This window comes from Aspergillus brasiliensis (genome assembly GCF_001889945.1).
Source record: "Aspergillus brasiliensis CBS 101740 unplaced genomic scaffold ASPBRscaffold_12, whole genome shotgun sequence".
Taxonomy (NCBI): domain Eukaryota; kingdom Fungi; phylum Ascomycota; class Eurotiomycetes; order Eurotiales; family Aspergillaceae; genus Aspergillus; species Aspergillus brasiliensis.
The window spans coordinates 999842-1021895 of NW_027137453.1; the positions used below are offsets into that span (position 1 = coordinate 999842).

General features: G+C 49.6%; 7 protein-coding genes across 7 annotated transcripts; 5 read left to right on the top strand and 2 right to left on the bottom strand.

Annotated features, from left to right (window-relative positions):
• Positions 1-1724: 1724 nt before the first annotated feature.
• Positions 1725-2668, bottom strand: ASPBRDRAFT_58060 (uncharacterized protein; the record flags this gene model as incomplete). Its single annotated transcript, XM_067627842.1, has 2 exons — positions 1725-2255; positions 2315-2668. The coding sequence occupies 2 exons, from the start codon at positions 2666-2668 to the stop codon at positions 1725-1727; spliced, it is 885 nt and encodes a 294-aa protein (XP_067475968.1).
• Positions 2669-2898: 230 nt separating this feature from the next.
• On the top strand, positions 2899-4228 carry ASPBRDRAFT_46909 (1-(5-phosphoribosyl)-5- ((5-phosphoribosylamino)methylideneamino)imidazole-4-carboxamide isomerase HIS6). Its single transcript, XM_067625743.1, has 3 exons — positions 2899-3276; positions 3441-3627; positions 3753-4228. Exons 1-3 carry the CDS (start codon positions 2977-2979, stop codon positions 4034-4036), a joined length of 771 nt encoding a protein of 256 aa, XP_067475969.1. The 5' UTR covers positions 2899-2976; the 3' UTR covers positions 4037-4228.
• Positions 4229-4628: 400 nt separating this feature from the next.
• On the top strand, positions 4629-5182 carry ASPBRDRAFT_58062 (uncharacterized protein; the record flags this gene model as incomplete). Its single annotated transcript, XM_067627843.1, has 4 exons — positions 4629-4666; positions 4738-4795; positions 4892-4984; positions 5105-5182. The coding sequence occupies 4 exons, from the start codon at positions 4629-4631 to the stop codon at positions 5180-5182; spliced, it is 267 nt and encodes an 88-aa protein (XP_067475970.1).
• Positions 5183-6056: 874 nt separating this feature from the next.
• On the bottom strand, positions 6057-7837 carry ASPBRDRAFT_58063 (Elongator subunit ELP3; the record flags this gene model as incomplete). Its single annotated transcript, XM_067627844.1, has 2 exons — positions 6057-7483; positions 7537-7837. 2 exons carry the CDS (start codon positions 7835-7837, stop codon positions 6057-6059), a joined length of 1728 nt encoding a protein of 575 aa, XP_067475971.1.
• A 447-nt stretch (positions 7838-8284) lies between these two features.
• On the top strand, positions 8285-9713 carry ASPBRDRAFT_132758 (succinate--CoA ligase (GDP-forming) subunit alpha; the record flags this gene model as incomplete). The annotated part of the gene is made up of 7 exons (XM_067618471.1): positions 8285-8454; positions 8540-8568; positions 8646-8772; positions 8832-8894; positions 8955-8980; positions 9055-9137; positions 9213-9713. 7 exons carry the CDS (start codon positions 8285-8287, stop codon positions 9711-9713), a joined length of 999 nt encoding a protein of 332 aa, XP_067475972.1.
• Positions 9714-16358: 6645 nt separating this feature from the next.
• ASPBRDRAFT_58065 (uncharacterized protein) lies at positions 16359-18151 on the top strand (the record flags this gene model as incomplete). The annotated part of the gene is made up of 5 exons (XM_067627845.1): positions 16359-16619; positions 16679-16919; positions 16969-17037; positions 17087-17533; positions 17595-18151. 5 exons carry the CDS (start codon positions 16359-16361, stop codon positions 18149-18151), a joined length of 1575 nt encoding a protein of 524 aa, XP_067475973.1.
• Positions 18152-19342: 1191 nt separating this feature from the next.
• ASPBRDRAFT_199151 (RFX family transcription factor) lies at positions 19343-22006 on the top strand (the record flags this gene model as incomplete). The annotated part of the gene is made up of 3 exons (XM_067621293.1): positions 19343-19983; positions 20041-20358; positions 20410-22006. The coding sequence occupies 3 exons, from the start codon at positions 19343-19345 to the stop codon at positions 22004-22006; spliced, it is 2556 nt and encodes an 851-aa protein (XP_067475974.1).
• Positions 22007-22054: the final 48 nt, after the last annotated feature.

The window sequence follows — 22054 nt, forward strand, 5'->3', positions numbered from 1 at the left end:
ACTCAGTCCGCATCATGCTATCAACAACACGACGCTATAGTCATCAATCCGGCCTCATGCGGGATTCGGCACACTTCCGCTTTAGGAGTGATAAATGCCAAGGGTAGTCGGCAAAAACCCAGATTCCCTGGGCATTGCATCGTCTAGACTCTTCAGAAGGCACCAACCACCCTGTATCAGCGAGTCACGACTCAGGACTTCTGACTCGTACGAAGCGACAGTTCCAAGCGACCCCGGTGCAAGTGTCAAAGTACGCTGCTCGGAATGGTTACGTGCAGAATCTGAAACGACGAAGATGTCTCCCCGTCCCGCCTCGTGGACTGTGGTTCGTGCAATGGCACGAGCATGCAGATTTTAGTGGGGGATGACTAACGAAACCGGATGGATGCATGACAATAATGGTCACTACTAACTAACTAGTAGTTAGTGGAAATACCGCTTAGCAAGTATCAATCCTTTTTTTTTTTTTGGATTTCTCCCTTTGCGGCTTCTCCGTTTCCCTTCACGGCAGCGGTACCTGAACTAAAGGAATTGGAACCACGGAACCGCTTTTGCACTAACCTATTATTATCAGATTATTCATGCAGGTACTCCGGTACACTGGGACTACGGACTAAGCAGACAAAGGAACTGCCTGAAGGTGGGACGTTTATCCGCTAGTAGCAGATCGGTGTGCCTGTAGCCGCAGAATTGGCAAACTCAATCATATCAGACTGGCAAACTACTAGTCCTTACTAGGCTGGTTTAAGCCGACGCCGAGCGTGAGATAGGAAAGGGAAGAAAAATAAGGAGTGTGACTGATCAGATGATAAGCTAGAGTTTCTCGTCTCAACAGTTGGTGAGTGCTAGATAGATACTACTGGAGAGAACTGACGTGTAGTTCTCTATGGGATCAAGCTAACGAGTACTAAAAGTCTTGTTTACAGTCCGTTCATCTGACGCCCTTTCACTCCGTGTATCTATACGAGATGGGGACGTTCTATTTTTGCTCGATAACAGACTAGACGCTTTCTAAGATCTATCTATCTAGGTTGACTCGTGCTTCAGCTGTTTATAGACAGCACCTAGCGGCTAAAACTGGCCAACCTCTGGGGTATTCTCATGCCGGTCGACCTTCTCAAACGTCCTAAGGCCATAGGCTGTCTCAGAAATGGGGGTCTCGTCCTCAAACGTTAGCTCGACTCGGGGATATCGCCATATTCGGAACAGCGTACTCGGCCTCGCGCATGGATTGGTGCTATTGGAACGTGCTTCGCAGACTGGACTTAAGGCGTTTTGGGGAATAAGGTTTGAGCGGGCAAATCAGAAGTTTCAGCATTGAATCAAGACTGCAGCCGGCATGGGCGCCGGGGCCATCTCGCCGTACTCATTACGAGAGGGCGCATCGTTCTGCTTTCCCCTTTGTTGACGCCACATCCAGGACTCGATCCCGACCTATCACAGCATCTCTGGACACCGTCAACCTTCACAAAGGGGTCGGGGCGCGTTAGTGAAACAGCCGAAGGACAGGAGGAAGGCGAAGGATTGACAGAGAGTTCCTCATGCAAAGAAACAAGACTACAACCCCCTCTTCCAGTAATCATTATTGGGGCTAGGATACGCTCGACAGCCAACCCATGTCGAATCAAGGCGCCGCGCTCCAGGCGCGCACGGGACGGAAAGGGATCTGACTGGGAGTGGTGTCAGGCGTGGCTAGTACTGCCATTCATGCCTCTCAGGCAGGCTTAACGACGTCCTCTGCCCCTGCCCTTGCCTTTTGTCGTGCGGCGCGGGCCTTGAATGGCGGCTACGTCACGCTTGCTCAGGTTCAAAGAACCGCCCGCAAATTTTCCGATGGAAGCACCTCCGACACCACGCTCCCGACGCTTGGTGCTGCCGGGTTTCGATTTCGGCGCGGGCTTCTCGAGAATGATACCGTTCTCTCTGGCTTCACGTCGACGCCTATCTTCCTTCATGTCCGCCTTCTCCTTGATGCCTCTCCTGTGCGCTGTGGGCATTTTCTGCTTATATAGAGACGCCTTTGCTCCCAGTTCCTGCATTCTCAGATCAAGGGCCTTGATTCGGTTTTTACCGGTTGGCGCAAGTTCGTTTGCTGACTCGAGCAGGTGAGACTCCTTAAGAAGCCGTTGCAAGGCGAGATCATTCTTAAGGTTATCGGCATCCATAGCATCCTCCTCGTCATCATCGCTCTTTTCCTTCTTGGCCTTCTTTTTCGCGGGCTTCGGTTCTTCGGAATACGAGGGCGGTTTCGAGGTCTAGTATTGGCGAATTAGCAAAGAAGGCACCACAGCATGTGCAAATCTCGTAGACATACCATAAATGCCTTGTGCGCTTTCTTATCCAAGAGATCCTGACTCTTGATATCGCGATGCTCAACTACCTCAACTGGGCCCTCGTCTTCCTCTCCGGAAAGACCATCCCAATCAGAGTCCAGTTCCGATCCCTCCTCAGAGTCCTCATCCTCGCTCTCTTCTTCATCCGACTCATCGTCGCGAGTCACCTGCCCCCCAGGCACCTCCAACGGTTGAAACTGCGCTTCGAAGAATTTGCGAAAAACATCCGTAGCAGACGCATCAGTCGTCGCAGTCTGTGGCGTCGTCTTCTCGTCCTCCTCCACCGTCGTAGCCCTAGAGACAACAGCGGCGTCTCTCTTGCGCTTTCCAACCATTTCCAATGCCCTGAGTGCTGCTGTAGATCAAGCAATTGAATGCTGAACAACCACCGTGCCGGCGGAAAAAAATAATGCGCGCGATAACTAGTTAAGTGACGACTTTCCGCTTATGTAACCCATCTAACAATCTCCGATACCGTATAATATTATCACGTGCAGATAAGATAACCCGCGCCAACCCCTCGTCGGATTTCCACAAAACCGTGGGGAGGAGGGGGATGGAGTTTACATCAATCAGTACTGATCAGACAAACGAAATCAATTGAGCAATTGTGGTGGACCCCGCCAAAAAATACTAAATCAAAATGACCAAATTTCGTCCCTGCATTGATCTACACTCCGGCCAGGTGAAGCAGATTGTGGGCGGGACATTGAGCAGTGTTGCAGCGGACCTGAAGACGAATTATGTGTCGAAGTTGCCGGCCAGCCACTATGCGGAATTGTACAAGAAGCATGATTTGAGGGGTGGACATGTTGTTATGCTGGGACCTGGGAATGACGAGGCTGCTAAGGAGGCGTTGAGGACTTGGCCTGCTGGGTTGCAGGTTGCGGGGGGGATTACGGATAAGAATGCGAAGTATTGGATTGACATGGGGGCTGAGAAGGTTAGTTTTATCCTTTTGTTTTGTTCTGTTGGTGTGTGTGTAAGGATGGGGTTTGGGGGTGTGCTGGAGCACTGTGTGTTGCTATGGCTGGGGAGCAGTGTGGATCGTTTTCTTAAATAGGGTGTGATTGTTGTGGTTGTAAATGGCTAATATTGCAATTGCAGGTTATTATCACATCTTTCCTCTTCCCGGAGGGCAAGTTCTCTCTTGAACGGCTGCAATCTGTTCTTGCTGCGCTGGATGGTGACAGGTCTAAGCTGGTCTTGGATCTTAGCTGCAGGAAGAAGGATAATACGTGGTTTGTGGCTATGAACCGTTGGCAGACGATTACTGAGATGGAGATCACTCAAGGTAAGCAACCGTTCTGAGCATTTGGTTAATAACTCTGTTGTTGTGGCTCTGCTCGCTCTGTTGATATCTCTGCATCTTCATTGCTGTGATCTGAATCATTGCCTGAGTACAACTAACTGAAGCAGAATCAATTGCACTCTTGGAACCCTACTGTTCCGAGTTCCTCATTCATGCCGCAGATGTCGAGGGTCTGCAGCAGGGTGTTGATGAGGAGCTTGTCTCTAAGCTCTCCCAATGGTGCACGATCCCTATCACCTATGCCGGAGGTGCTCGGAATCTTCAGGATCTGGAGAAGGTTCACGTCAGCAGTCAAGGGAAGGTGGATTTGACGATTGGAAGTGCGCTGGACATTTTCGGTGGATCTGGGGTAATGTTCGATGAGTGCATAGAGTGGAACAAGACGCATTAAATGGTTGTGTTGGTTAAACACACGTGTAGTTGTGGTCAAAGTTCTAGACATGAGACATGGTAAATGATGATGTATATATATTTCCGTTGATACTGGGGACATAAAATGAAAGTACTACTTCAAAACAACATAGCTTGCATATCAGATGAACACAATCCCCAAGATAGAATGAAATATAAAACCCTACTCCATACTACTAGTGCAAACTGAAAAGACTCACTCTCCCTGACGGGACATTTCCCTACAGTGCAACACCATGACGCGGACAAGCAAGTCTCGACACACAACCGCCCGCCCCAAAACAGCTTAGCGCCAAAACACCGGAGGTCTCCACCGGCACCTGCGATCCTCGACATCATCCAACGACATTCAAACGGCCTCATCCCCCCTCTCAACGGCAAGCCTGGACAGGCAATCTGATAAATTCCATCACTCCTTTATCCGTGTCAAGCGACCGGCATATCCCATCACTTCGAAGGCCGTCATCTCATCGGATAGCGTATCATCGTCAACCACCCGAGCCGCGCCAGCCACTCCCGACTCTCCCTCCCTCTCTCACCCACCCCCGGAAGTTGTACCCTTATCATACAAGATGAAGCCCGTCGTCTCGGTCCTAAACGCTTGGTCCTGGTACGTTCGCATCATACATTCACCCAGCGCACCCTACCGAGCTAGCTTGCTAATACATGAACATTGAATAGCGTGGTCATCTCCGTCTTCGCCATCGTTATCCTCTCCGTTCTGGGTTCGCTATACAAGGTTCGTTTTCATACCACGTCAACCCTTTCCACAATCTCCCAATCACCCGAATCAGCAAAAGAAAGGAGTAGATTCTGACATAGATTCATGGAACAGAGCGAACACCCCGGTTTCACCGGCTCCGAAGGCGAACCTGAAGATGGCGCCGCCGTCGCAGCTTCGATTTTCACGGCCGTGTTGGTGTATATTGTACGTGTTGATACCCTATACCCCTAGACATCTTATGGAATGATGCGGAGGGGGATGGAAAGGAAAAGAGAAAGAGAAAGAGAAAGAATGGCCATGCTAACCGATTGATTAATCGTATAGGCTTTCTTCGTGTTCTGCGCTTTCCAGGCTTACTTGCACATGAGGGCCCGGAGGGGCGGGGCCATATCGTTGAGTTAAAGGACAGATGATTGACATTAAGTTTGTAATCCGAGTTTGGTTTATTTAGGTGGATTGCGTCACTTCATCTTGCTGGAGAAGGAGGAAAAGAATCGATGCAGATGCGGATGGATCATCGGAAGATGTACCATAAGTCTCAGAAGAGCATACCTTTTTTTTTTTGTTCCAAGCAGCAAGGAAAGGAAAGGAAAGGAAAGGAATGGCAATGTTGTCTGCGTGTGCTGTGCTACGTATGACAAACCGGTCGTGAGGGGCTCCCTATTCTCGCTTGCTTACTTTGAAGCCGGTGGCATTGGATTATGGATTGATTGATTGATTATTATTAGCTTCCTGATGTTTGGACTAATCGATCTTTTTGCGCGGTTCTTTTCTGGTGTATTTTGCGGGTTGTATATGTATATAGTCTTTGTTCGAATAGAACCTGTGTGTATGTGTGTCCGCGGTACCATCAATCCATCATCATCCATTATCACATTCCATTGTGCAGTTCCTTTATTGATCAAATGAGTAATAACCAGTACTATGAAAGTGATCCAAGAACCCGGAACACATGTGACATGTATTCATTCATCCTCATAAAGATAGTAGTAGTGGTAGGCAAGCAAATCGGCTCATGCGCCATATGTACAATGCAAGTTTCTCTAATCCCGCCCAGTTTTGGTATATACCGATTTCGCTACTGCTCCCCTAAAACAATATTAAATAGAGAACCAACCCCGTGCAACGCCGCATGCAGATAGATAACCAGATGATTGAGCAAGCGAAAATAAAATGACTTTTGTGTTTGCAATGGCATTGATTGTTGTTGTTGTTGTGGCGCTGCAACACCGCGCATCATTTACAAGCCGAACTGATTTTGCCTGTTGATAGTTGTTTAAAATTCGTCGTCTTCAATCGGGTCGAGCATCTTGGACATGTATGGCCCGTCAAGAGTGTATCCCAGACGGGCGTAGTAGCTGCGCACACCGACACCAGAGATGACACTGATCTTCGTGCTGCCGTGCTCCTCACGAGCGATGCGCTCGGCCTCTTCCATGAGCAGGGTTCCGAATCCACGATGCTGGAACTTGCGCGGGTCGCGTCCGTGGAGAGGGACGGCAGATCCGTACACGTGCAGCTCGCGCACGATACTGGTCTGCTGACCAGTGAACTCGGGTCGGAAGGTGTGGGTTGGGCTGCACTTGCGCAGGCGCAGCAGACCGATCAGGATATCTTGCTTGGGGTCCTCGTAGGCGAGGAATGTCTCCCAGCCTCCGTTGGCTGTGTAGTCACGGCGGATCAGCTCGACTTGGGAGGGGCGGATCTTGTTCTTGACTTCGTTGATACCGACTTCACGGGTACGGACGTCACGGCAGGTGGTTCCAAAGTCCTTCATGCGTGCCAAGGCCAGTTCACGAAGGTTGCCGTTCTCAACTCCCGAGGTCACCAGGGGCATGGGGATATCACGCTGGACTCGGTAGATACGCGTCCACGGGGGCACCAGAGCGAGGATGCGGGCGACCAGGTCGATAAGGGCGTTCGGTGTGTAGTTCTTGTAGCGACCCGTCCTCCACAGCTCGTAGAGACCAGTTCCACGGATGACCAGCGTGGGGTAGATCTTGAGACCATCCGTTCGGAAAGCCGGGTTCTCGAAGTACTCCTGGAATTGGAACAGGTCACGCTCCATGCCCACATTGGGCAGATCCGGCATCATATGGCTGACGACCTTGAAGCCGGCATCCTTGGCAAGCTTGAATGTTTCTGCGACGGCCGCAACAGTGTGACCTCTGTTCGTGTCTCTGGCGACATCCTCATACAAACTCTGGACACCGATCTCCAATCTGGTACATCCGTAGCGGAGCATACTGCTCAAGTGTTGATCGAGACAGTAGTCGGGTCTCGTTTCGATTGTGATACCCACACACTTCACGTTACTCATCTCACCAGCCTGTACAGCTTCGTCGACGTTGTCCGTCTGGTATCCACTGAGCGCGTTGTGCAGCTGCGCCACGAACGATTCACGGTAGTCCTCTGGGAGAGACATGAATGTTCCACCCATAATGATGTACTCCACCTTGTCCACACTGTGACCCAGAGACTTGATCTGGTCCACACGTCCGCGGGCCTGCTCAAATGGATCATAACGGGCGCGGATCGCACGCATCGACGTGGGCTCGTATCCGGTATAGGACTGTGTAGAATACTCGAAGTCGGAGTCAGGGCCACCAGGGCAGTAGACGCAAATGTTACCGGTGTAGGCAATATGGGGACAACGATGAGGTTTGCTCATGACCGCGACGACTGCGATACCGGACGACGTTCCTAGCAGGGGTGTTAGAAAGGTTACGCGCAGAGAAATCAAGGCGCAGACATACTAATGGGCTTCGCAATCAACTTGGGAAGAATGTATTTCTTGTAGTGCTCAGGGACGGCCGCGATAATGGCTGTCAATGGAGGTTGTGTAGCCAGGACATGCTTTTTAGCGACTTGACCCCGCAGTTTGTTGAGATTGATATCTCTCTTGGGTTTCTTGGGATCGCGTTGCGCTTCATATTCCTGGATCAAGGCATTCGCAATATCGGAGCAAGCTCTCATGAAACGTTCATTCTCCGGGGGGAGTTTGGCATTCTTCTTAGACTTGGGGGGTGGCGGCATAGTCATGGTAGCGGTCGCCATCTTGAAAGAGGTGAAATGCACACCACGCGAACTGCGCGACGGGCGAGTTATAGAAAAATCAAGGAGGACAGTCAATCAATGAACCAAACCAGCAGTAGACACAAAAGTCTAGATCTAGATCTTGGATAGCCACTGCCGGGAAAAAGAAGCGTATAGCTAAAAGTAATGTGGGGGAGATGCGGCGGAACAGCACAACGGCAACAGGAAAAAAAGAGCAGCGAGGCCGAGGGAGGCAACCGACCGCCCGTGACAACTCGGATCCGCTTAAAGCTTTGTCCCGAAATTCCCCAAAGCGAATCTGTCCGGCGCGTTTGAACGGCTACTCTCTTCTCTCTTCTCTATCTTCAACCACAAACTCCCTTGCACCTTCGTAGTGCTTCCACTTTACAACCCTCTCCTCTCTTTCCGAACTCCCCTAAACCGGGTTTCTTCCCCTCCCCAGCAACCATGCAGGCCGTCCGCCGTAACACCGTCGCTGCCCTTCGCAATGCTGCTGCCACGCAGCGCCGGGCATACTCTGCCTCGGCCAGCCCGTCCTACGCTGAGACTGTGAACAACCTTCGTATTAACGGAGATACCAAGGTTATCTTCCAGGGTTTCACTGGAAAGCAGGGAACGTACGTCTTTTTTTCGCCCGGTCCGCAGGGAACGCTGTTTATCATGCATGACATGCTGACGTTGCCATTTTTCGTCTTTCCGCAGTTTCCACGCTGAGCAAGCTATCGCCTATGGTATTATCTCTTCCTACGTTTGCACCAATTAGATAGGTGTCTTCGGCGGTTTCACATGGGAAACTCACAACTGCTAGGCACCAAGGTCGTTGGTGGAACCAACCCGAAGAAGGCCGGCTCGATGCACCTTGACCGTCCCGTCTTCGCAAACGTGAGCGAGGCCGTTAAGGAGACTGGAGCTACGGCTACCGCGCTCTTCGTTCCGTATGCATCCGCTGTCTCGATCGAGAATAGAAGGATTTCTTGCTAATGCTTGGCTCTAGCCCCCCTTTGGCCGCTAAGGGTATTGAGGAGGCCATCGAGGCCGAAATTCCTCTGGCTGTCTGGTAGGCGACTCCTCCTCTATGACGATAGAAAAACCCAGCATGTGCTAACAACCGGGATAGTATCACCGAGGGTATCCCTCAGCACGGTATGTTTATTAGCCATGGCTTAGCGCCGACGATCCCTGTATGCTGGACGTAGGACTGACCAACAATCAACCAGACATGGTTCGTATCACCGATATCCTGAAGACGCAGAACAAGACCCGTCTGGTGGGACCTAACTGCCCTGGTATCATCGCTCCTGTAAGTCGCATCCACTAGGCAATCCTTCTGGACAGGGATCAAGAAACTAACGGTGATTTTTTTGATGTGTGGTAGGGCCAATGCAAGATTGGTATCATGCCTGGATTCATCCACAAGCGTGGCCGTGTCGGTATTGTGTCTCGGTCCGGTACCCTGACCTACGAGGCCGTCAACCAGACCACCCAGGCTGGTCTTGGTCAGTCCCTGGTCGTCGGTATCGGTGGTGACCCCTTCTCCGGCACCAACTTCATCGACTGCCTGAAGATCTTCCTCGAGGACGAGGAGACCGACGGTATCATCATGATTGGTGAGATCGGTGGTAGCGCCGAGGAGGATGCTGCCGAGTTCCTCAAGGCCAACAACAAGTACAACAAGCCCGCCGTTGGTTTCATCGCCGGCATTAGCGCTCCCCCGGGCCGTCGTATGGGTCACGCCGGAGCCATCGTCAGTGGCGGCAAAGGTGGCGCTGACTCTAAGATCTCCGCTCTTGAAGCGGCTGGCGTTGTTGTCGAGCGCAGCCCCGCTTCCCTGGGCAAGGCGCTGCTGAACGAATTCGTCAAGAGGGACTTGGTCTAGACGAAATGATAACAGTTCTGCACGCAGGCGGAGACATTTCCTTGGACCCTGCCGGTTCCTGGGCTGGACTGGAGCGACACAATCTCCTCAATATTCGCCCGGTATGGGCGGGGGTCCTTCCCTATTCTCCTCCCCCCTCCCCTCCATCTCTCTATTATTAGACGACATCCTATCTATGTCCGAGCCAAGGCGGCCACACTGTACTTTTTGTCTCTTTATATCTGGTCTCTTTTTTTTTTCTTATCATTTTCCCATTTTTTTCTCGTCGATATATCTCCTATGTTTAGAGATGCAAGGAAGTAATTAGGTTCACTTGTAAATTTGGTCTGAAGTTTCTTTCTTGCTAGATTTTGACGTAAGTGTCATTCTATATGTCATCTACCGTCCAGTGTCCACAGTATTGCACCCTGCGGAGTCCGTAGCGGAAATACTATGGATTCAATCTAGATGAATCTGGTACCCAGCACGGCAGGGTCCAAACTCAATAAAATGGAGTTGCCAACGTGCCAGCCAGTCTAGATAATATCTAGCTTGAAGGATCGATGGTTGCCTGAACGACTAGTAAGTTAGTAAGAGTAGTAAGAGGACACACCTCCAAAGTCAAAAAAACCTTCTCACCAACCCGGAAGTAAGTAGATACAGACTAAACCAAATGGAATCGGCAAAATCGGACATACCCGGAATTGCAACAGCCAGTGTGGCCGAGCAAATCGCCCATGTTTCGGGAATGCTGGGGCTTGGCACCGAGCCGGGATGGGAGGAATCAAACAAGTAACAAGAACAAGAATAAGACACTTGCCGCTTCAAGCAGCCGTGCAAGACTATCACTTTTCATCACCTCTCTTAGACTCTTACAGAACCATTATTCAGCACCACAATCACTTAATCAAATTCATATTATTATACTTTGGCTAGTTTGAAGAGCTGTGCAGTGTGTACATCATCTACTAAGGGAGTACTCTGTGTAAGGCCAATCAATCACGTTTCTGTCTGTTGTTATCGCGTCTGTTGTTTATTGATAGTATTATGCAATCATGCATGATGTGTGGTCTAGACTCCTAGTTGCATACATACTAACAGAGCTACTCTGTACTAACTAGCCGCGGCTTGGTTATATCCCGGTAATAATGGTTATCCGTTATGTCTCTCAATTAATATATCTATCTACTAGACTAACTTGCTTGGCTGCTTACTTTAGCTTATTATCCATTTCGGCCCAATCTCTTGGACTGAATCACTAGTTAGCTATGTACTACGAGCTGAAACATTCCCTGTCCCGTCTGTGTGTCTGTCTGTCTGACCTGTCGGTCTGTCCGTCGGCTTCCCGATGTCGTACGTATCCAGGTTGAAGTCTCGGGTTGTGGAGGAATACCCTGGATTTCAATCGGAGATTGAGGTATGGCTGAAGATGGAATGTCTAAGTACTACTGAACTGATTGTTGAAGATGACAGACAGATAGTTAGCACTGGTTCGCCTAAGTTGCCTAACCTGACTCCCTTCAATAGATATACTTCTACAGTATTGTTGGAAGTTGAACAAGAAGAAGAAATTATACCCTACTATCCTAATGGAACTTAGTCGAAGCATAGAGGGTAGAATATAGATTGATAAGTTCTGACCGAAAAAAAAAATAGTAGATAATACTTCTGTGTAACCACTTTCTTTCCTTTCTGATCTATGGTTTCTTTTTTTCCCTCCCCGATCACCGACCTCCTATGTAACTAACGACTGCGCACAAACCCCCTCCTCTTCCTCCTTCTCCCGACGGGTTAAGACCATACCCGATCAATCAAGGTAGATAGAGAGATAATCCCTCCTGTCGGCATCGGCAAGACAGGGATTATACTCCCGTGTCCGCGTGCGTGTGTGTGAGTATTCAACTTCGAAGCGAAGCGAACCGAAGAGAAGAGAAGAGGGGGGGGAGGGGGAGGGAAGGAACAGGGCAAGCAGAAGCAAAGGAACTGAAATAAATTAAGTGCCCCTCCTTCCCGGCTGCAGCCAAGACATATAGGTTGCAGAAGTGAAGAGTCACTAGCAGGGGGGTCTGTTTATCTGCCTAAATTCATATATTCGCTTATTTCAGTGGTTTCTAGGGTATATGTGTGTGTGTTTTCAATCTTTATCGGTATTCTGTGAATGGTTACAAACGGACATATGGAAATTGGGATGGATGGTGGATGGCATGGGTATAATATGGAGGGAAGGGAGGGAGGGGATGTCTCAGCCATCGGCACGGCATCTAAACTACTAACGTCAAGTACTTTGTAGATGATAGGCAGAGAAAGAAAGAGAAAGAGGGAGACAGAGGGAGAGAGAGAGGAGAGAAGATGTGTCTGCCAGGTCCCATGTGAAGAATACATATACGCTATACCAAGTATGTTAATTGATCTGATCTCATGGCCTTGTTGGGCTTGATGCGAGAGATTGAAGATAAGGATCACGCTGACTGAGTGTCGTACTTGCACCTTCGGATATTAAAATAGATGAAGTGCATATGCACATTAGCTTCTTTTGTTAGAATAGATCAACAGTAGTAGCAGGAGTGCTAGTTCAGGTCTGACATGCTGCTACTGTAGACGTATAGTTAGTTATCAATCTAAGGATAGCAGGCTAACAGTTAGTAGCTACTAGCTAGTATTCTGATGATTAGCGTGTGGTGATATTGATGTGACGACATCGTGCTAGTGGATGTGTCAGTATGCCATGACAATCACCGATGGCAACCTAACCAACAGTTGATACATATTGCAGTATGGTTGACAGACAGACAGATAGATACGGAGTAGACAGGTCGAGAACAACAGTAACATCGTCATCACCATCATCATTATCAAGGCACTGCAAGATTGCCAATCCTCTCGTGCTGTCTTGGCTGCATACCCGAACCTTGGAAGACAATCCCAGCCATTCTAGGTTTTGGAGTTCTTAGTTATTCCTCTTCTTGGTCAATTTCTTCGCCTTAGGTCCAAGAATCGTCTCGTGTCGGAAGATAGCAAGCACATTAAGCCGAGAGAAAATAACACAACAGGTATCTGAATGTGTGGTAGACTAGTCGTGTAACCATGCAGCGAGGCATGCATGCATACATACTTCACTCGGGCTATGCAATCTGACTGGTTCTCGGGTTTGTCCACAAAGGGAGGGGACGGGATGATTACAGTAAGTAGTTAGTAGTAGTTAGTTGAACCTCGCTAAGGAAAGATTTGACAAGGGCACAAAAAGTTAAGAATTAATATATATATTTTGCTTCTTCTTTTCTGCTCATTTCTTTTTCTCTTATCTGCAGGCCCTGACATGAGCTAAATATGTAAGTGCACAATGACGGATTAACAACAAAATATTCAGTAACTAGTTGTACTCCGTAGATGTATAGATTTTCTAGACGATGAACAAAAGACGGAAGATACCGGGATGAATTGAGTTGGCTGAACAAGGGCCGCGCTATGATAACAAGAACCTAGTTAGCTCTAGGTAGTCCGTCCCATTTCCTAATTGATTTATTTTAATTATGTAGTTTTCATTAATTTGAATTATGGTTTTCTATTTTCTTCAGTCGGCGCCTGTTTAGCTCCCGATGTGGTCCAGAAGGTACTTAAACGGTAAGTACTAAATAAATGGTGGTGGACTTGGAATACGAAGGACAGTCAATACTCGCGCGGTATGAATTATAAAATCTACAAAGGGAGGAATAAAAGATATCTTCACCGTCTCAACACAACTACACATAATCCAACACAAAACCACACAACACAACACACACCTCCTCAAACATCAGCCATCCGAACCACCGCCAAGAAACGAAACAAGAGGACCGAACTGAACAGTGTACGCCTCCCGATTGACCGCCCGTCTCAAGTGGCGGCCGCCGGCGTAGATCATCGCCTCCACTTCCCAGGGAACTTTAACCAGTCGGAATTGGGGATTCGGAGGGATGGGCAGGGAAGGTCTGAGCCTGAAAGTACGGAGATAGATAATTCTCAGAAAGCTACTGTTACTAGTTACTAGTTAGAAAAAGATCTTTTGCTGAGCCACCCACTAGTTTGTTATAATACTACTACTACTACTCTATACTGTCTTGATTAATTGATCCTTTGCGTTTGCCTCAAAGTAGTTTAGTTATATAGTAGCTCTAGTAATAGGAAACTGGTCATGATCATAGTGATGCCCAAACTATGATGATAATAACAATAACAATAATGATAATAATGAAAATAGAAATATACTTTTGTTTTTTTTTTTTTTATTATGATATCCGCACACTACTGCCGGATCACTTGTTTTACGATGATCATCAAGAGAGAAAAGTGGGAAGGGGGAGAGAGAGAGAAGGAGAGAAGGGGGCCAAAAAGAAAAAAGAAAGGGACGTTATGGTGTGCTTGAGACCCCTGATTTGCTTGTTTAGTTCGCGGTTCCGGCGCTAGTGCAGGACGACGCAGCGAGGCGCCGAGGATGGATTGAAGGAATGGGTACCACTCTAGTTAGTTAGTACTTGGTAGTCAGTAGTTATTTAACCTTCTTATCAGGAAAGAATTAGGGTGTGCTCTTGGCAAAGGATCCTTTTTTTTGTTGTTGTTTTGGTGATCCTTGGCATGAAGTCGTTGCAAGTTGTCGCTTACTAGGAAAGATTGGGACGAGGAGAATATTCGGTGAAATATTCAATCAGTGACACAGTAAAGCATGGCAGAGCCAATTGTCCGCTGTCGTTTGTTACTTTTATCTACTATCTAGTTACTACTAACGGATTTGATTTTCGGGAATGATTAACTAGTACTAGCGAGTTTAGCTCTTCAGCACAGTTCCTTTCGACAGTTACTACTGTTAGTTAGTTAGCTAGTAGATAGTAGATAGTAGAAGGGAGTCCCACGGAGGCAGACGGAGGGAGGAGGAGGAGGAGGAGTTCAATGGTGGAGATCCAGTTCGAAGGCTCATCTTGCTCCATCCGCGATCTACGTCGTCAACCACACTATTGCGATCAATCAGTCTCAGACCCTCTTACTTTGCGTGTTCCGACCCTCGATACTCTGTACACCTCCCTACACTATCCATTTCGGTTGATTTACATGCATTGGTGCCTCACATCCTCACGGCATCTTCGTCATCACTTTCTATTATTATGCATCCCACCCTGCTCAATCGCCCATCCTGGATTTTCTTTGCTTTACCTTCCACTGTGATCTTGCTTGCGCGACTACTCTGTACTCCTTTTCACCCTATTCATCCCCCCCCCTGTTTGCGATTTCTACATGTCTCATATTTAAGCTTACCATCTGTTACGTAGGCCTCCCGCACTGACCCGATCAGGCGCGCCTTGCCTGTGGAGTTGTGAACCGCAACTCCCGTGGGAGCTCCCTCAGGGTGTCTTGGTAGTTGGTATAGCTTCACTCCACCCCCAATTCCGCAATCTGCGGCCACGGTGGAACCAACCCAGCGAGGCTGGCCAGCTTGTCAAGGATCCATCCCAAGAAATTTCGTTGTCTGGGCGTCGCACTCGATTTTTTATTTTTTTTATTTTTTTATTCTTCTTTCTATTTGGTCCTCGCCTCTCATGCAATCATCCTCCCACACCCCCCTTCTTACTCTTAGTGCGTATGGGCCTGATGTAGATCCCCGAGATCCATAGCAACCCACTACACCTAAGCAGTTCGCCAATCAGGCTGATCTCAGATTGCTCAGACTGTCGCGCGTGCGTGCTCCCTGTTTCCTACAACTACTCCTCCTGAAGAGGGGGGGAAACGGGGGAGGGGGCAGGATAGGGACCCTGGCGTCCTGAGTCGTCAATTGATGACTTGCCTTGCCGTCCTGCGTTGCATCGGGCCTCTCCGTGTTGATCACACTTAGCTTCTGCGTGGGCGACAGCCTTCTCCGTCAAGCACATGTGCGAGATGCTGGCTGAGAAGAGTCGTCGGCCTATCCACCATGTAGCCCAACGCTCCGCCACGGCGCCACTGAATAGCCTGCTCAGCTCCCTTATCACGGGCTCCGCTTTCATCTAGACCCTTGCTCATGACAGGCGTGCCCGGCCCTTCAAAGTTTCAAACACACCATTCGCTGGAAATCTGTATGCTAAGTTGACTAAATCCGTCAGCTCTCGAGATGCAGGCGCTAGTCGTAGTCCAGGATGGCCTGGAAATCATGCTTCTTCTGGAATTTCATCACGGCGCCGGGCCCACGTCATGTATGCAGATCTTGGTAGCTCCGCCCTTCTGCCTTCTAATTTTTTTTTTTTATTATTGTTCTCTTCGTCGGCTGCCCGACGGCTTGGACACTCTCGGATGTGACCTAGACTACTGGTTGCCAAGTAAGCCCGGCCGAAGAGATACTCCTAAACCCACGTCTCCGTTCATACCTTGGCGATACCACCGGCTCTTGCCACCCACATTTGCCCGCTTTGGGAAGGTCATGAATGATGGATAGTCCCCCCTCTGTCCATTTTGCTCCGCAGTGGAGCAATCCTGCATCTGCTTTTTAATCGAGTTTTCGAAGATGTTTTGGCCCAGCGCCAGATCAATGATAAACCTCCGGGACATAAAGTGCATTGGCCTCGCACCTCCGGTCTTGCAATCTCAGATTCAAATTTCCTTCCCTAGGTGGTTCATAGATTGCCAACGTGCTTCGAGGCTGGCCCCCGAGTCATATCCACAATCATGTCTTCAACCACGTCCTCATCGAGATCAGACCTTGAAAAGGTCCCCGTAACACAAGTCACCCCCAGAGACAATGACTCCGACAAGGGATCCGTCTCCCCAGAGCCCTCGACCCTTGAGGCTCAGTCGTCCGAGAAGCCACCGCATCATATCTTCACACGGTCTCGCAAGTTGCAGATGGTGTGCATCGTCTCCCTAGCCGCCATATTCTCTCCGCTGTCGTCGAACATTTACTTCCCTGCCCTGGATGATGTCTCAAAAGTGAGTACTTCGCTTCCATACTTCCACCTGGACCACACATGTTGACTGAACCCTGATAGTCCCTCAACATCAGCATGTCGCTCGCAACTCTCACCATCACCGTGTACATGATCGTACAAGGCCTTGCTCCTAGCTTCTGGGGTTCCCTGTCGGACGCCACGGGTAGACGGCCTGTCTTCATCGGAACATTCGTCGTTTATCTCGTAGCCAATATCGCTCTCGCCGTATCGAAGAACTATGGTGAGCTCATGGCCTTCCGAGCCTTGCAGGCTGCTGGTAGCGCGGCCACCATCTCGATCGGTAAGAAAGACCTCACAGCCTAGCATAGCATCTTGCTAACCAGAATTAGGAGCTGGGGTGATTGGTGACATCACAAACTCGGAAGAAAGAGGTAGCTTGGTGGGTATCTTCGGTGGAGGTAAGAACATCCCCTTTGCTTGCCGAATGGTTATGCTGATAGGACCAAGTTCGCATGCTTGGACAAGGAATCGGACCGGTCTTCGGCGGCATTTTCACCCAGTATCTCGGGTATCGATCCATCTTTTGGTTCCTCACGATCTTTGGAGGCGTGAGTCTCCTGTCTATTCTGGTCCTCCTTCCGGAGACATTGAGGCCAATCGCTGGAAACGGAAGTGTGAAGCTTCATGGCATTCATAAACCCTTCATCTATATGATCACCGGCCAGAAGGGGGTTATCGAGGGAGCACAACCGGAAGCTAAAAAGACCAAAACCAGCTGGAAGTCTGTTTTCGCTCCTTTGACGTTCCTCATCGAAAAGGACGTTTTCATCACCTTGTTCTTTGGAAGTATCGTGTACACCGTGTGGAGTATGGTGACTTCCAGTACCACCGACCTTTTCAGCGAAGTGTACGGTCTATCATCCCTGGATATTGGACTCACGTTCCTGGGCAATGGTAAGCAATATGTTGCCTCCCCAACTCATTTTGGTCTGAATGATAGCTTATGCGCTGATAGGCTTTGGATGCATGTCTGGCTCTTATCTGGTCGGCTACCTCATGGATTACAACCACCGCCTTACCGAGCGCGAATATTGCGAGAAACACGGTTACCCGGCGGGCACACGTGTCAACCTGAAATCACACCCCGACTTCCCCATTGAGGTTGCCCGGATGCGCAATACCTGGTGGGTGATTGCCATCTTCATCGTGACTGTTGCTGTGTACGGCGTGTCTCTGCGAACACATCTGGCGGTCCCTATCATCCTACAGTACTTCATTGCGTTCTGCTCAACAGGACTCTTCACTATCAACAGCGCCCTGGTCATTGATCTTTACCCAGGTGCTAGCGCCAGTGCGACAGCTGTGAACAATCTGATGCGGTGCCTGCTGGGAGCTGGCGGTGTGGCTGTCGTGCAGCCTATCCTTGACGCCTTGAACCCGGATTATACTTTTCTCTTGCTTGCCGGCATTACCCTCGTGATGACTCCGTTGTTGTATGTCGAAGATCGATGGGGACCTGGCTGGCGACATGCCCGCGAAAGGAGACTCAAGGCCAAAGCCAACAGCAACTAGGGAGAGAGAGAGGAACTAAAAATTGGTGAAGTGGGACTGGTGAGGTAGATGTTATTTGATTCTTCTCCACACTTTCTTGATTCGGTTTTTCTTTTAGCGACACTTGGCGATACCATTGTTTTGCAAGCGATACCACTTAGATTTAGAGAGAATTGATCATTTTCATCAACTATATCGCTATGCCTTCCTCGTAAGATTGAAAATCCATGAATGGGCGGATAAGAAAGGGTAGATATTGTGGTTAGGGTGGGATCCATTGGGTGGAGATGGAAGTATAAAGTGGAAGTCTGTTGTTTAGTGTTTAGACTAGACGTTGGCCGGTGAAGTCACGGGTCTCAGCTTAAGTAATCTAGATGCGGCTGATGTGATTGACCGATGTAGTGTTATACTGACACAGGTCGGCCAAACAGAACAGGTCGACAGCGAAAGGATATAATGATGGCTATTATAGAGAAAAGAATGTAGCATATCCCTGGTTTACCTATCGGTACATAGTGTTATACGGGTAGCTATGACTATTTGGGGAACATGAGGAGGGCGAGAGTACATACTTGTAGTTACTGTTTGTTTGTGACGAGGAATGCCGGTTAGGTAAGCATCACGTGATATATGACCCAAACAAGCGCCCGGTCGTTGCTTGAGGAACCAATTTCTCTGTTTATCCTCCTTCGAACATCACACTTCGACCTTCTGGACACTGCCGCTATGAGCCTTCCATAGCCAGCCTGTTTCAGCTCGACAACCCCTCTTGATGCCTTGACGACAACTCATCAACTTCTAGTTCCGTTGGTTCACGTTCTTGCTGTCCTTCTTGCGGTGTGGACCTCGTGTGGTCGAGGGTGGCTCCGTGAAGGATCAAAACAGACGCTATTGCCCGTGGTTACCGATCGTCTCTCACCCAGCAACAAGGAAACTTAGAAACTGCACAGCGTAGCAGATCCTAAAAGAGAAAGAGATGCCTCCTGAGATGGGTAAGAAGCTACCTTCCCTCCTGCAGGCGACCTGTCTGCTCCCATCTGACCTTCTCCGCACCTGGAGTCTTTGACTGCTTTCCCTCCCCATCTTGCTGTACGTTGGACCGCCGGCTAACTTGCAGGAACCGCAGCCCGAGCGGCCTCCCAAGCATCGAGTGCTGCTTCCCAAGCAACACAGATAGTAGCGTCTCACAGTCGCCCCGGAACGGCTGATCTCATGAGATCACGCTCCGAAACCGTAGTATCCAGAAACAGTCGTCGCCCGCGGTCCAGAGGCTCGACGGCTAGCATCCACTCCAACACGACCCAGCAGACCCAGGACCAACAACTTGCCGATGGCTTTTCCCAGTTTCTGCCCACTCAACCCACTGCTGGTCACAATGTATTCGGCGGCAACCCGGAGGATATCATCATGCGATTTGGCCAACAGTTGTCACACCCAGTGAACGGCGCGTCCCTCGATCCCACCATGCAGGATGCTCACCACGCTGTCATGCCCAGGGCTGAAGAATTCGCTGGTCACGCAATGCATGGCCACCATATGTCACATCACTCCCTCCCTTCGGGTCTACCAGGCCATGGATTGGCAGGCGTGCCGATGCCCCAATATTCAGCCATGTATGACAGCGGAATCGAGAACCATGTGCCTGAACATGTACTGGAGGAAAATGACATCTCCGAGGCTGGCGCGAAGAAGAAGAAGGGTTCCAGCTCGTCGCTAGCCAACGACAACGAATTGCGCAAACTGCTCCGGCAATACGAGGGGTATTCGCTGAAGCAGATGGCAGCCGAGGTCTTGAAGCATGAAGGGGCTGGAGGCAAGGCCGAGAAAGTCAAACAAGTCTTTGCGATGATTTGGTAAGACATGTCCATTGCAGTTCTGTGCATAGGAATGATTTGCTCACAACAGTCTAGGCTGAAGGAGAACTGCCGGAAGAGCAGCGGCTCAGTGCGGCGTGATCGTGTATACTGCTGCTATGCAGAGAAGTGTGGAACAGAACGAGTGTCTGTTCTGAACCCTGCTTCATTCGGCAAGCTTGTGCGCATCATCTTCCCAAATGTGCAGACGAGACGACTTGGTGTGCGTGGTGAATCGAAATATCACTATGTGGACCTCACTGTCATAGAGGAGAAACAGCAGAAGCCGCCGCCACTCAATCCACAGTTACCATCGAACACAAACAGCGCAGCAAATGTCCCTGAGAGCAAGGTTGGCGACATGATGCAGAAGAGGTACGTCACGTGATGGACTCATTCACGGATTCGAGTACTTACATAGACAAGTGTTAGTGTTGCGCCACAGCCTCCTGCAGATACCGCTGTATTCCCTTCGCCTACGACATCTTTCGCACCAAAGTTCACTGCGAACCCACCTACTTCGGGATGTGACTGCCAATCTCCATGCGATTCCCAGGGTGGTTCGTCCATCACAATTGACAACATGGCAAGCAAATCAGGAAAGATGATTCATCAGATGCTTCATCTGCCATCTTCCGACTCCCCCCCAATGGACAACGAATCCCTGCAGCTTCCGGATATCAGTGACTATCTTCCGGCCAATACGGATTCGAAGATTGCTGCAGCCCTTGCGGCTCTCTACCGTTCACACTGCATTTCCGTCATTGACAGTTTCAGATACTGCAAGGAAAGAAATATGCTACGATATTTCTCCGCCTTCCATGGCACTTTGACCGTACCAGTCCAGAAACTCTTGACGCACCCGAATCTTGCTCCGTGGATCAAGGAATGTGACTGGATAATGTACCAGAAAATGATTGCTTTCGTAGCGCCACTTACAACGCAGGTCGTTCCCAAGCTCGTATTGGACGCTTTTAGCTCGATCTCCCAGCGACTCACATCACATATTGCCGACACCTTCAAGTCCCAGCCACTGCATGTATCACAAGCGAGATTGATACCGGCTCATATCTTCTGCAACCTGTTGAAGCACATGCTCGATGTGAACCAATCTGCAAATGCGGCTGCAGCTTGGTTGTGCCATCCAGACAACAGAAACCAGATGTGGTTCGACTTCAAAACGTTGGTGGATCCTCAAGAGATGATTACGAAGGCCAATATTCCAAGCTGTTCCGAACGTGCAACAGCGCAAGTCTTGAAACACGATGTTCGAGCTTTGCTTACTCCCGTGGCGGACATGAATCCTTCTGCTGCTCTCCCGTTCTACACCCGGCCGGATACCGATGAAGACCTCCAGGCACACAAGTACCCCGTGGAGTCGGCTGTGGGTGATGACTACAACTTCCCAGACAAGTGGATCTCGTTCATCCTCAACCTACCATCCGTCTTTCCTCATCACAGCACGCAGTGTATCATCGACAAAGTTGATGCTCTCTGGGATTGCATACTACGACGGTTGACTCTTGGGGGCGCCCAAAGTTTCAGCGCCTGGTGGATGACCAAGGTTTTCTTCCATGAAATGATGCTATGGCAGGCCGAAAAAGGGGGATTTATGCGTTACACCCCAAGCACCTTGCACTACGCAGCTCTGAGCTCAAACCAGCAGGGGTCAACCAACTTCCTCATGAAGCCGTCTAACTGCCCAGTGCCCGACAAGAATGAGTCCCAACACGCTGCTCATTCGAGGACAAGGTCGGCTGCCAGTCCAACATCAGCGGAGAGTCTTACGCAATCGCAGACGCCAATGGATCGCTCGCAGATGGAAGTCGAGTCGAACCAGGGTACAATGGAAGCCGAGAAGCCTAGCGGAGTTTCCGAGAGCATCACTGGTTTCCAGGCCCCCAACAATGATGATAGCGCCATTGATCTGGACGATGATTCGATGCTGATGACCGTTGGTAAATATGGTGATATGATGGTCTCTGACCCAGCAGATGCTGAGGGAGATGTCGTCGTCATATAGTTTACCTTCACATATCCGTTTGAATTTCGTTCTTGGAAAAAACCCCGT

What these genes read in the sequence shown, in the direction of transcription:
- ASPBRDRAFT_46909 (XM_067625743.1), top strand. Translation starts at nt 2,977, where the DNA reads ATGACCAAATTTCGTCCCTGCATTGATCTACACTCCGGCCAGGTGAAG. An exon ending in TTGACATGGGGGCTGAGAAG is followed by an intron (nt 3,277 to 3,440) that starts GTTAGTTTTATC and finishes TTGCAATTGCAG; the next exon opens with GTTATTATCACATCTTTCCT. An exon ending in TGAGATGGAGATCACTCAAG is followed by an intron (nt 3,628 to 3,752) that starts GTAAGCAACCGT and finishes TAACTGAAGCAG; the next exon opens with AATCAATTGCACTCTTGGAA.